General features: G+C 47.1%; 1 protein-coding gene across 1 annotated transcript; it reads right to left on the minus strand.

Annotated features, from left to right (window-relative positions):
* Positions 1 to 1,278: 1,278 nt before the first annotated feature.
* On the minus strand, positions 1,279 to 13,607 carry HDAC3 (histone deacetylase 3). Its single transcript, XM_068536066.1, has 15 exons — positions 13,484 to 13,607; positions 13,294 to 13,376; positions 11,813 to 11,955; positions 9,228 to 9,309; positions 9,040 to 9,096; positions 8,863 to 8,918; positions 8,340 to 8,473; positions 7,751 to 7,831; positions 7,308 to 7,381; positions 7,088 to 7,152; positions 5,785 to 5,874; positions 5,602 to 5,660; positions 5,264 to 5,343; positions 4,794 to 4,951; positions 1,279 to 1,927 (listed from the first exon to the last, which is right to left on the minus strand). The coding sequence occupies exons 1-15, from the start codon at positions 13,536 to 13,538 to the stop codon at positions 1,858 to 1,860; spliced, it is 1,287 nt and encodes a 428-aa protein (XP_068392167.1). The 5' UTR covers positions 13,539 to 13,607; the 3' UTR covers positions 1,279 to 1,857.
* Between the last annotated feature and the right edge of the window lie 64 nt (positions 13,608 to 13,671).

Raw genomic sequence — 13,671 nt, forward strand, 5'->3', positions numbered from 1 at the left:
CTACTTTCCATGTTTCTAATCTGGAAAAACTAGTTATTGCTACAGTGTGCCTGAAGCTTAATAATAGTTAACCATTTACCATACACTTGCTCTATGCCAGACACTATGCAAAAACACTCTACACCTATTTTCTCACTGAATCCTCACAGTGCCATGTGATAGATTCCACTAGTCTCACCATTTTAAAGATAGGAAATTTGGACATCGACAATTGAAGTGACTTGCCCAAGGACACATAATGAAGTGACAAAAAACTTAAAACCAGGTTGGTCTGACTGCCAAGCCCTATGTTTAACCAGGATTCCCTACTGACATAAACCAAACCTGAGTGAAAAGAGCAGGCATTCTCCAAAAGTGTGTTCTTTGCTCTACAAGCTTGATTCCTCCCTCAGTAATTTCATCTATTCTCAAGAATAGCTACATCTGTCCCTTGTGTGAAAAGCCTGTGGTACCCAGTAAGCCCTCAAAGTCTGGACTTAATTATCTTTCCCACAACTGGCAAAAGATTTCAACTGCATGTTCCTGGAGGGCAGTCAGTGACTCACTCACTAGGGAGCCCAGTGCTCAGTCTAGGGTCTGTTATATTACAAAGACTCTGCCAAGCTGGCTGGCTCCTAAATCTGACCTTCATCTCTTACCTTCCACTTTCTAATTGCCTGATGGACAGTTGCACAGAGTTGTCCAGCCCACACTTCGAAATCAATTTGTCCAAAACAGTTCAAAAGCTACTTTCTATGTTAGTGTTTAGAAACAGACAGGATCAGAGCATGGAAGGAGTGATCCAGGTATTACTCTTCTTTCTTGTACCGCTGTCTACATCTACTATAGCATGTATCTTACTCCCTACTGGACTATAAACTCCTCCAGCGAAGAGTCCATGTTTGTGGCTACTACAATATCTAGCATCATTCTTCACATAGATAATGAAGATAAGGAGCAACTGCTTATGTCAGTCACCGTTTTATCTCAGTGTATCCTCACCAACTAGCATCACCAATCCCAACACCCAGGTTCAAAAACCTGAAGTCATCTTCTACTCCCTCTCTTAAGCTAGTAATCTGCTCAGGTTTGTCTAACTCTTAACTAAAATGCTCTCTTAACTCCCTATATATGAGTAAGAGAATCCATGTAGAATACATATATACAGGTCCTAATGTAAGGTGAGTGCTGAATGAATGTTAACTATGATTTTTATTATATACATCATCACCCCATTTCCTCTCTCTTCATACACAGGCAGCTAGCAAGAATTAAGAATATCCCCAGAAAGGCAAAAGGTACAAAAAATACCAACTTGGTTTATTGAATAAAAAGGGTGGTAAAATGGACATAAAGCCAAAAGTTAGAATAGGACATTTTCACATCCTCCTCCATCTCAAAACTGCACTTCCCATCATCTGGGTTAAGGTGTTAGGGAGTCAGAGCCCCCTAAAATCCCTTACTCTTCACCTGCACTGGAAACAAGACCTGCATTAGGAGAACCCAGGAGGAAGTCAAAGGCAACCTTACTCCTGTCTACCCCCTCACCCCTAAAGTCTCTGGGTTAGAGGGAAGTAGGGAAGGAATAAGTGAGCCAGAAGGGCTGGGACTGGCCTCTAGGGCTCACCGCCCAAGACGTCCTAGAGATGGCTATCCTTGTCCCCATCCAATCCCTAATAGGTACCATTCTCAGACCTTGGGAGGGAGAAGAGAGGGGATAGTTGGTTCCAGAACAAGATGTGGTCTCCAAACCCTCCCCCAGCGTTGGTAAAAGCCCTGAGAGTAACCTGACCAGGGGTGGAAGAGCCACACCTTTTCCCTCCCACCCAACCAAGAGGTAAAAAGGAATATCTGGGGACATAGCAAGCCCAGCCACTCTTAAATCTCCACGTCGCTTTCCTTGTCATTGTCATGGTCTCCATCATAGAATTCATTGGATGCCTCTGGCCTACAAAGCAAGGAAAGAGAGAAAGAGAGGTCAGGCTCCCACTCTCCAAGTTCCAATCTTTTCCCACATAGGCACCCTCTCTGGAGCCATTTCTCAGGCCCCCATTGTCAGGGAGCCACTCCTCTCCTTCTGCTGGTAGAGACTGATTGCTATTCATTCATGCATTCATATAGTCAATAAACATTACTGACAGACTACTCTGCGCCAGACACTGTCATAAGCCTTAGCAATAGAGAATAAATCAGACAAAATTTCTGCCTATCCTCAAAAAACTCACCGAATAAATGAGACTGACAGTAACTAACAAAGTAAAAACATAAATATGGTAATTTCAGATGGTGGAAAGCACGATGAATAAAATGAAATAAAGGGATGTGACTGAGCGTGATGGGAGGAAACGGGTAAAATTTCAGATAGGAGTATCAGGAAAGGCTGTTCTAACAAGGTAAGACCTGAAGTCTGAGAAGAAGCTGGACAGGCAAAGATATCAGGAAGACCATTCCAAGCTGCAAGAAAACCAAATACAGAAGTTATAAGGTGGACGGAGACTGATGTATTCCACTGAGAAAAGGAGGTCAAGATGGCTAGCAGAAGTGTGCACAGAGGAGGGTCATTAGAGATGAGGCCAGGGACATAGGTAAGGGCCTTTTAAAGCATGCAGGGCCTTTTAAAGCCACCGTCAGAAATTTGGATTTTCTTCTAAGTGCAATGGAAAGGAGCATTTTTAGCAGAGGAGTGACATACTATAAACCTGTAGTGAGCAAAGGGATGTGAAAGCAACACAATACTGCTCACTTTCTTTTTGGAAAACTATTCTCTGGGAGAATATGTATAACTGAATTATCCTGCCCACGGCTGATAACTGAGATAGAAGGAAGAAAGTCATCAAAGAGAAGCCAGGGAACAAAGTCAGGAAAGGCCCCCTCTGCCTGGAAAGCAATGTCTCAGTTACCTCTAAGTGCACAAGGGTTAAAGGTGAGGAGTCAGAGACTCGAGTTTGAATCTCAGCCCTGATATTTAACTAGCTGTGGGACTTCCAGAAAGTTATTTAACCTCTCTGAGCCTTAGATTCCTCTTCTGGTAATTTAAGAATAGCGCCTCTTAGGGTTGTCTGATGGCAAGAGACTGATGACAGGATGACATTGTATCATGTATGTTTTAATATAAAGCACTCAGTAACAGTCTGTTGCTTAGCAAACCCACAAAAAGTGGTAAAACTTATTACTACTCTGCAAATGATATGCAAGCTGGAGCTATAGACATCAAAGAAAAGGAGCTCAGTGGATGGTCTGATGGTAGGGCTTAGGACAGGAAGAGGCCTGAGGCTTCTGTCGGCTGTTGAGAGCAGGCTGTGTAATGCAGAGACTAGGCCCAGGTACCAGCCTGGAACTACAGATGAAAATAAAACAAACTTTGCCAAAAGGAAGACCTTAAAAACAGATTTTCAAGAAAATCAATTTCCAAAAGTCAAGCCCCAGAGACCTGGAGAAGTTGAGAAGGAGATGAGGGGTCAAAAAGGATCCCTGAGGCCAGATGTTCAGATACTTCCTCAACCAAGAGAGAAAATAAGGGGTTACTCACGGAGGAGAAGGGTTGGAGTGGTCCCAAGGGTCTAAGCAGTAGAGCCCAGGTCCAGAGGAGAGATCTGGAAGCCTGAACTCTAAGAAAGAGAGAAGATTCTGGAAGGGACTGAGAAGCCCATCAGACTCTGCAGCAGAGCCAGCTCAAACATCTAACAGTGCGTGGGAGCAGGACCAGGTGTCCTACAAGCATCCAGCTGTGGTTATCCCCCCGTCACGTAAGGAAATCTGTTCTCTATTAAGTGCATCTGTTTCTGTACTTCTGGGTTCTGCTGTCTTTTCCCTTCATTTTTCAGAAAAGCCTGGTTTGGGGTTTTTAAAAAAGTCTATTCTAGTCTTTTTTTTCCCCTAATTCAGTGCATCTGTAAATATTTTAATATGTATCTCAGAGAGGTAAAGACATAAAAACACACACACATACACAATACAACTGAGAAAATTAACAGAGGAAAGAAATCTAAGGGCCTTTCAAGAGCAGTATATGGGCAGTGACCTGTCCAGCTTAGAATCTGGAAAGAGTGAGTAAAATGCTGGCAAGAATATAAACTGTTACAGACTTTATGGAAGGCAATTTGGCAACAAATGAAAAAAATTTAGTGCACACAGCCTTTGACCTAGCAGCAACAATTCCAGGAATCTCACCCACTCAAACAAGCAGGCAAAGATGTATATGTATGGGGATTCACTGCCATACTCTTTGTAATATGGATAAAATGGGAAATAATATAAATGCCCATCAATGGCACTTAGTTAAATTATGCTACATCCACACAATGGAATATTATACAGCTAATAAAATAATGAAGCAGATTTTTATGTATATTGGCATGGAAAGATACACTGTTACGTTAAAAAAAAAAGTTGGAAATTGTAGAACACGTATAGAGTGATCCAACTTGTATTAAAAAAAAACGACTGCACGACTCTGAAAATGAGTGTATGTGTGCCCTTGTGTTTATATGTGAATGTTGAATAGTACAGTTGTAATCTATAGAAAAAAATCTGAAAAGATAGAAACCAAACTATTAACACTGGTTACTTTGTGAAACGGGTCTGGGATCGTGTAAAAGCAAACTGAACATATTTTGGTGCTGTTTAAAATTTTTACAACAAACATATGTTACTTATGTCGTTAGAAGCAGGGGAGAAAAGTGTGGGATTGCCACATACCAAAGGAGGTAAGCCAAGGACAATTAGGCTAATGCCCTCTAATGTACTTTTTCCCCTCTTAACCTCCCCAGAAAGCTTGCTCTCAGGTCCCTTGCTCTCAGGTCCCTGCCCCAGACCTGCTGTAGTTCTCCTCGGGACCCCTCTCCTCTGCGTCAGCCTCATCAGTCCTGTCATAGGTTAGGAGGTCTGCCGGCACATCGTGAATCTGGACGCTAGGTGCATGGTTCAGCATCTTCAGGTTTTCAAAGATTGTCTGGCGGATCTGGTCCAAATACTGGTTGGGGATGAGGAACAGACAGTGAGCAGCTCCCAGTGATTCCCAGGGCATCTATGCTTCTAAGTGCCTTTTGCCCCTACTGTCCTAGTTTCAATCCCACCTTGCATCTTAGTTTGAGTCTCCCAGCTGATAACTGTCCCTCCTCCCAACACTGACTGCTTCTACTTTAACCTGGGCTGCCTCCTAGCTGAAAACAGCGACAGTGATGGCTGAGAACTTTCTTTTCTTCCCTGGTTTCTCTGATTTCCCACATCCTGGACCTCTCCTGGGCTCCCCCGCCCTGGTGCTCAGCTTCTCCGAGCTGCTGACCTGGCGTGAGTTCTGATTCTCGATGCGGGTGCTGACATCTGGATGGAGCGTGAAGTCCGGGGCAAAGTACTCGAAGTATTCTTGGGGGAAAAGGAGATTAGGAGGAGACGTTATGGCTCAGATAGAGGCAGGCAGGTCCCAAGACTTGCCACTCTCTTTCCTTTCCATCCAAAACCCCTACATAATAGCTGCCCAACCTTTTCCCTGACCTGGGTCCAGGGGTTTAGTCTGCAGAGCTCTGAGAAAGTCAAACTTTCCACCTGCTTTCAAACCAGGCCATTTTGGGGTCTTGTGAAAATGGCCTTCCTGTTCTGGGGGCATCATGGGGTGGTCCTTACCACTGTAGGGAAGCTCCTCACTAATGGCCTCTTCCACTAGCAGCGATGTCTCATACGTCCTGAAACAAACCAGCAGAGGGGGCGGGCTGAGCAAGTGGGCTAAAGGGCCCACCTGGCCATCTCTCAGGGAGCCCCTAGCTCACACTGGACAAGGGGGAGGAGGAAAACTGGGGGCGTACTCACCAGCAGCGGGCAACATTCCGGACAGTATAGCCACCACCACCTAGCACCAGCAGAGGGATGTTGAAGCTCTTGACATATTCAACGCACTCCCTGTTAAAAGGAACCAGAGGAGCGGGTGGCAGAAGTTACCAAAAGCCAAAGTATACGCTTCTAGACATTGCCTGGAAAGGTGCACAAGGAAACTAGAAATGTTCTCTATCTTGATCTAGGCAGTGAAAATCACTGAGTTATATCCCTGAGATTTGCGCACTTTATTATCCACATGTTGTGTCTCAATAAAGACTTTAAAATAGGGTGCACTCCTACCTCTGTCCTGCTCAGCACCCACCCTGGCACCTGACCTGTTAGTCAACTGTTCTCACCAAGGCACCAGCAAGTGCTGTCAGTTTAGCCACCAAAATATAACTCAAATCATCTGCTTCTCTCCATCAACCACCTCCTCCAACTTAGCATCCTGCCTACACAACACCAATAGCTTCCTAACTGGTCTTCCCACTTCCACTCCTGTGTACCCCCCCGCCACCCCAAACCTTTCTCCATTCAGCACTCAGAGCAGTCACTTTAAAATATGAGCTGGATCATATCAGTTCCCTGTTTAAAACCTGTCTAAAGTTTCCCATCACATCTGAAATATAATCCAGACTCCTTACCAGGGTCTAAAGGCTCTGCACAACCCCACCACTGCCGACTTCTCAGACCTCACCTCAAACCACCTGCAGCCTGCTCTCCCTGTCCCTACCTTGCTGGTTTTACTTCATCTCCTCCACTATACCAGCTCTGCCCTGTCTCAGAGCCTCTGCATGGGTCCTTCTCACTGCTTGGGATAGACCTCCCTCTACTCCTTTTATGGCTCGCTCCTTTTAGCCTCCAGGTCTCAGCTCAGAATTTTCGGAAATTCTTTCCAAATCATCTATCTAAAGTAGGTTCTCCATTGTTATCCTGTGTCTTAGCTTTCTATCTTTTTCCTTCATAGAATTTATAACTATCTACCTGTGTTGTTTGCTTACTTATTTTTTGTCTGTTTCCTAGCCTAAACTGTAAACTCCATGGGAGTTTCCCCACTGCATCCCCATCTCCTAGTACAATGCCTGGAACATAACAGGTGCTTAATAAAAACCTACTGTGAATGAATGACCAACTGGGGAACACTGTTTAAGGTGACATTTCTGGTTCAAAGTACAACATGTAGCTATTTTTGAGTCCCAGAAGGAGGTGAGGCCCATTCCCCAACTACTCCCATTCCATGTATTGAGGCCCAAGGCCACGTGAAAACCTGGGGGAGTGGAAGGAGGGCAGGTCTCACCCATGTCCTCGAATGCTGAGGTTGAAGCAGCCCAATCGATCACAGCCCAGAGAGTCAGCTCCACACTGCAAAAAGCAAAACCCAAGGTGGCTGCAGTGAGATAACTACTCAGAATGTCACAGATGTCCTTCACTTCCCTTCCCCCACCAGCCTAGGGACTCTCCTCTTTCCTGCTCTCTTCCCTCAAGCCCAGTGCCTGAGGAGGCACTGACAGTATTACCTGGAGCACAATGCACGTGGGTTGGTAGAAGTCCACCACCTGGTTGATAACCGGCTGGAAAAGGTGCTTGTAACCTGGGAGAGGGCCAAAGATGGGCACCTGGCACCCCAAGGGGATGGGGAGACAGGGAACAAAAGGAAAAAGGGGGTTCAGAGAGCGTGGAGCCCAGGAATGGGGCGACCCAAAGGGGCAACCATTGGTTCTGAACTTCTGGGTGGGGTCTGGTGAACTTCTGGAGTAACTGATGGAAGCTAATGACCCTTTTCCCAGAAAAATGCACACACAATATGTTGCATACAATTTCCGGGGAGTTCATGGTCCCTCTGAAGGCCATTCATCCTTAAGGACACCTGGCCCAACAGCAGACAACACCAGGCAGGAGAGGTTAACTCAAGGAGAGAGAGAAGGAGCCTAGTGAGCGGGGAGAAGACTTCAGTACATACTCTGGTCATCAATGCCATCCCGCAGGGGCACATTGAGGCAGTAGTAGCGGCCACTCTCTGCTCCAACTTCATACATGTCACCTGTAGGGAAGTGGGGGGTGGGAGTGGCAGCAGTACCCGGGAGGTATCCACAACCCAGCCGCTTCAACCCCAACTGTACTCCGAGGGCCTCTCACTCCATCTATGTGCACCCATCACTCACTCCCTCGAACCACTAAGTCCCTTGCAGCTTGCATTCATTCAACAGATACTTTTGGAGGGCCTACCATGAGCCAAGCTGGGAGCTAGGCACTGGGGATACAGCAGTAAAGAGAACTAACGAAATGACTGAAATCCCACCAAGCTTATATTCTTGGGAGGTAGGCATGATAAGGTGGGAGGCAGTAAACAAAACAAAACACCACAATAAATTCAAACAGCAGTGAGTGCTCTGAAAAAAACAAGCAGAGTGATGTGACAGAGTAACGGGATGATCAGGAAAGATTTCTCCAAGGAGGGGGCCATCTGAGCTGAGACCTGAGGCTGAGGAGGAGAAAGTCATAGTAAGAGCTGAAGAGTATGAAGGGGACAGACATTCCTATTCCCATACCTGTGCCAGGGAAGAAGTAGTTTCCATACTTGTGGAAGGACACTGTCATGACCCGGTCAGTGAGGTAGAAGGCTTCCTGAACCCCGTCACCGTGGTGGATGTCAATATCAATGTAGAGCACCCGAGGGTGGTACCTGGCGGGAGGGCAAAGCCAGGGTCTGAGGCAGAGGTGAACCCCAGGAGGAAAACCCCCCAACCCACTCCTCCCAAACACAAGGCCTGGAATTATGAAGAGTCTACTTTGGCCCAAGTCACCTGAAACCTAATACCACCAGTTCCCTATGGGCAACCCTGGGGCTCCAGCCTGGAGGCAGGGACAGGAGAGGGATGTGCAGAGAAGGCTGAAATGTGAGCAGGCAGCGGGGAATCTGCAGCAGAGCACAGGAAGAGGCAGCCTGAGAAAAGCATCAAGAACTTGGGGAAAGCTAGTGTGGGGTGGAGGTCAGGGTCAGGGCCAGGGCAGTCTCAGACCTCCTCAGCCAAGAGCCTCTTAAGTACCCCCACCTCCTCCCAGGCTACTTACTTGAGCAGCTCCAGGATGCCAATCACAATGTCATTGACATAGCAGAAACCAGAAGCCTACGGTAAGAGAGTGGTCTTACAAAGAGAGGATCAACTCCTCCACCCAGCTGCCCCCTAGTGTCATCCTGACCTCCTACCCTAGAGTAGCTGTTGTCTCCCCCATCTCCTCCTCACTCACCTCAAACTTCTTGGCATGGTGCAGACCACCAGCCCAGTTAATGGCAATATCACAGATCTGAAAGACAAACACCCAACTCACAGTCCTTCTCCTGCCCACCGCCAAAGCTGGGAGCTCAGGGTCAGGGTTAAGGCCTTGGATTCAGGGACCCACAGGAAGGGGGAAATAGGACTCGGGGCTATGGTCACCTTGTTGTTCAGCTGGGTTGCTCCTTGCAGAGATGCGCCTGTGTAACGGGAGCAGAACTCAAAGAGCCCGGGAAACACTGGGCTGCAGGAAGAAGAGCAAGTTGGAGCCCTTTTACCTCTGTCCACTCCCTTCCTACACCTCTCTCCCTACCCCAAAGCCCTCTGATCTCCATGCTTCAATAACCCCCCTGCCCCTCCTACATACCTGAGTTATCTGCAAATTTATTTGACAAATATTTTAGACCAAACTATGTACCGAGCCTTGTGTGAGGCACTGGATGGGAAGTAGAGAAGCCCAGTGGTAGTATTCCCTAGCTGCACAAAGAGCATTTACAGGCCCCAGCTGTGGCCTGAGGGCTGACTCTGCATTCCCAGATCTATAAAGTGAACTCAGAAATAGCAGCAGCAATAACACAAAAAACAAGAAACCTCCCAAGACAGCATGTAACTGAAAAACCCAATGGGCAGGGCAGTGTGTGCAGGACAGACCACTGCGACTGGTGTGGTCAAGAAAGGCTTCATGGCATGAAGCTTCATGGTGGTGTGAAGGCTGAGAAGGCCTTGGAGAGGCTGAATGGGGAACAAGGGGTATTCCAGGAAGACACCCTGTGCAGCAGGGGTGTGGGGATAAGGTTGGGAAGGTGCTCAGTGCCAGCCTGAGGAGCTGGCCTCTATCCTCCAGCCCAGGCTGCTTCTATTAGTAGGATCTTTCAGGGAAACGGATTAGTGTAGTGTTTAAAAACCTAGGCTCTGGATCTGAATCCTGCCACCTCCACTGACCAGTTATATGACTCAGGCTAAGTTACCAAAATCTCCTCAAATTTCAGTTTATGTACTTATGCCTAATATCAGGAAAAGGACTATTACATCTCAGGGTGGTGTGAGAATTAGGTGGATATACCAGTAATCCTTGGCATAGCAGAGTAAGTACTCAATAAACTGTAGCTGTTGTAGGAAACTATAGGATCAACAGCCGCATTTCTTCAAAAAATAAATTCAAAGGAGAGAAGGAAACATTATAGGTTAAGTCTTAAGAAACGTAGCAACCAAATATAATATGTGGACCTTGTTTAAATCCTAATTAAAGTAATTCAACCGCAAAAAGGAAAAAGTTTGAGACAATTGGAGAAATTTAAGTACTGATTGCATATTTGATGATATGAAGGAATTAATTTTTCAGGTGTGATGATATTGTTCACTTTTATTAAAGAGTATCATTTGGAGATATATAGTAAAGTATTTATGGATAAAACGGTGTGACATCTGGAATTTGCTTTAAAATAATCTAACATGGGAGGATACAGATGAAGTAAGATTAGCCATTTGCTCTAAGTGTTGTAGCTCAGTGATAGATATATGCGGGTTCACCATACTTTCAGAAATGTTTGAAATTTTCCCTAACAAAAAATTTAAAAATGAATCGAGGGCTTCCCTGGTGGCGCAGTGGTTGAGAATCTGCCTGCCAATGCAGGGTACACGGGTTCGAGCCCTGGTCTGGGAAGATCCCACATGCCGCGGAGCAACTAGGCCCATGAGCCACAATTACTGAGCCTGCGCGTCTGGAGCCTGTGCTCCACAACAAGAGAGGCCACGATGGTGAGAGGCCCGCGCACCGCGATGAGGAGTGGCCCCCGCTTGCCGCAACGAGAGAAAGCCCTCGCACAGAAACAAAGACCCAATGCAGCCATAAATAAATAAAAATAAAACAAAAAACAAACAAACAAAAAAAAACACAATTAAAAAAAAAAAATGAATCGAGTAGATGGCAGCTGTTGTGGTCACTATATTTTTGTGGATGTAGACTAGAATGGAAGCAAGGATCATGGCTTATCTTTGTCGTCCACCTTCTTCCCACAGGGCCTAACTCTGAGGCTACTTCGTATGATGTGAGTTCAACGTAAATGTGGTAATGTCTAATCACTCTCTTGCTTTTTAAAACCCTTTGATGACCTCCCCCTACTCAAGAGGTTAAAAACCCCAATTCATAATAGGGCTGTTTACTTTTCAAAGGCCCTACCTATCTCTTTAGCCTCGATTCAGATCACTCTCAGATTCTGTGGGTGGCCTTTTTTCTGTTCCTCAAATAAGTCACACTCTGTCCTACCACAGACCCTTAGCACATATTGTCCCTACTGCCCAAGGCATTCTTCCCCTCACCCTCCATCCTCCCAACTACCTTTCCTCTAATTACCTCCTACTTTCTTTAGATCTCAGCTCAATCTTTATTATTTCCTCTACGAAGCCTCCACTGACCAGCCCCCGCCCAGGCTAGAGAATTCTCCCATGTATACACTCTCATAGTCTGTCATGTACCTCTCCTTCAGAGGCCTTAGCACAAGTGCAATATTAAAATTGTTTTGTTGTTGTTGATCATTGCGTCCCTAGCATTTAGCACAGGGCCTGGCCTACAGCCAATGACCAATAAATATTTGTTGAATAAACAAGTGAGTAAATGATGATTCATTGACAAGTATCCCCCCTCCATCGTATCTTCCCACTGCTGCCACAAGACCTCACTCAAGTACTCTCATTGAAATGCCTGGCAAAAAGGTGTCTGGCATCAAAGGTCCCAGTCCTCCCCTCACCAGTCATCGCCCACGTTGAAGGCATTAAGGCTCTTGGTGAAGCCTTGCATATTGGTGGGGCTGACTCTCTGCAGGAAGTCGATGTAGTCCTCAGAGTGGAAGCGGCACATGTCATGCTGGGAGGCCTGGTATGGCTTGAAGACCTCGGATGGAAACACAAGGTGAACCCAGGCAGGGTCAGTCCCACTCACTGGGCTGAGACTGCCCACACTTGGGGACTGTCCAAAACCACACACAGCAGTCCCTTCACCACCACCCCCCCAATCCTTGTTATTCTATGAGACAAATGTCAGTGAAGAGAGACTCTGATTAGCTTGGTGGTTTATTATGATCAAGCCCCCTAAAGACCACTGGGCTTGCCTTTTCCATCCCACCTCCAGCCCAGCCTTTCCTACCTTCTCAAACCTTAACCCCCTTCCACCTGCCCTGTTCCTTGGATCTCCTATTCCTGATTCTCTTCATACTCATCTCCCCTGGGCTCTGACTCTGTCCTCTCTCTCCTATGAGTTCTTCTTAATTTTGGAATCAAATAATATGGGACACACGACAACCTTCTAATTAAAACCCAAGATGCCCAGGTGCTAAGCCAGAGATTTATTACCTTTTGAGGGGTTCACACACTTCTTTAGAAATTGGACAAGAGCAAAAAGTTTTTCTCTCCCCAGAAAATGCTCAAAGGCACATACTGGCAAACAATTTCAAGAGAGTCAGGGATTCACACACCAACATCACCTCAGTCTTTTCTATGACCAATTCACTTGTCTGTCCCTCAGCACAAGCAGTGGACACTCATTCATACTGTTGACTAATTCCCCCTGCAATGCATCAGGGCCGAGCAATATGTTATCATCGCATATCACTGCTATAAATTCCAAGCCAGGGACAGACAGCATGTGTATATCCGGGAGATGGAGGGATAGGTAGTAATTAAGTATAACTGTGTGTGTGGCAGGGGGGAGGGGGGCGGGTGGTATTCTAGGTTGAAAAGGGAATACCCAGGATATCTCCTTCTGTCCTACATACACATACACATTTACACAGAGGGCTGCAAAGTCCTCCCTGAAGCTCTAGCTTGGAGGTGGAGAGAGGTGGCAGAGAAGGAATGGGAATGAGGGTAAACCTCACATCCAGATACAGTGACCCAGCCGCCTTTCCTTCTTTGAGGCCACAGAACTGCCCTAAGATGCTGGGGAGGGAAAAACTTTGTGTCTTCAAACCAGCCCCACTCCACCCTAACCCTAGGCCAAGGGTTGGTCCACTTGAGGTCAAAAGGTGGCCGACCTAAGGTGAAAAAGTATCTCTCATTAACTCAGTGGATGCACCCACCAACACTCTGCATATGGGGGTGCTCCTGGTTCCTTCTACCACCCCCCCCCCACTCTAGGGGTGGGTCGCTCTTGGTGCATTCAGTGCAGCCTACCCATCTCTAGGGCCGCAGCTCCTCCCCACCCTCAATCCCCAGCAGAAGCCGCGAGACTCACGATCATCTTCTTATAGAGACCGTAGTGCAGGACCAGACTATGGGTCAATGCCAAGCGATGGGGCTTCATAGGGTGACCAGCCCCTGGGGGTGAGAGAAGAGAGGTCGTCAGTACGCATCCCTGGAGTTGTAGCCCCGACCTCGAAACCTCCGCGTCCCGAAATCCCTCGCCTACAACCTTGCTCCCTCACCGTAGTGGAAGTTGCCCACGTCGGGGTCGTAGAAATAGGCCACAGTCTTGGCCATGGTGCCGGCGGGACCAGGCCCCGCGCCTCCGCCGCCAGCCTGGCCGCCCGCCCCACCCCCGGTCTTGCGTGCTGCGTAAGCACGCAGCCAGCCTCTGCGGAACCGGGAGAACCAAGCCGGCCTCCCCTAGACC

This window comes from Eschrichtius robustus, chromosome 2 (assembly GCF_028021215.1).
Source record: "Eschrichtius robustus isolate mEscRob2 chromosome 2, mEscRob2.pri, whole genome shotgun sequence".
Taxonomy (NCBI): domain Eukaryota; kingdom Metazoa; phylum Chordata; class Mammalia; order Artiodactyla; family Eschrichtiidae; genus Eschrichtius; species Eschrichtius robustus.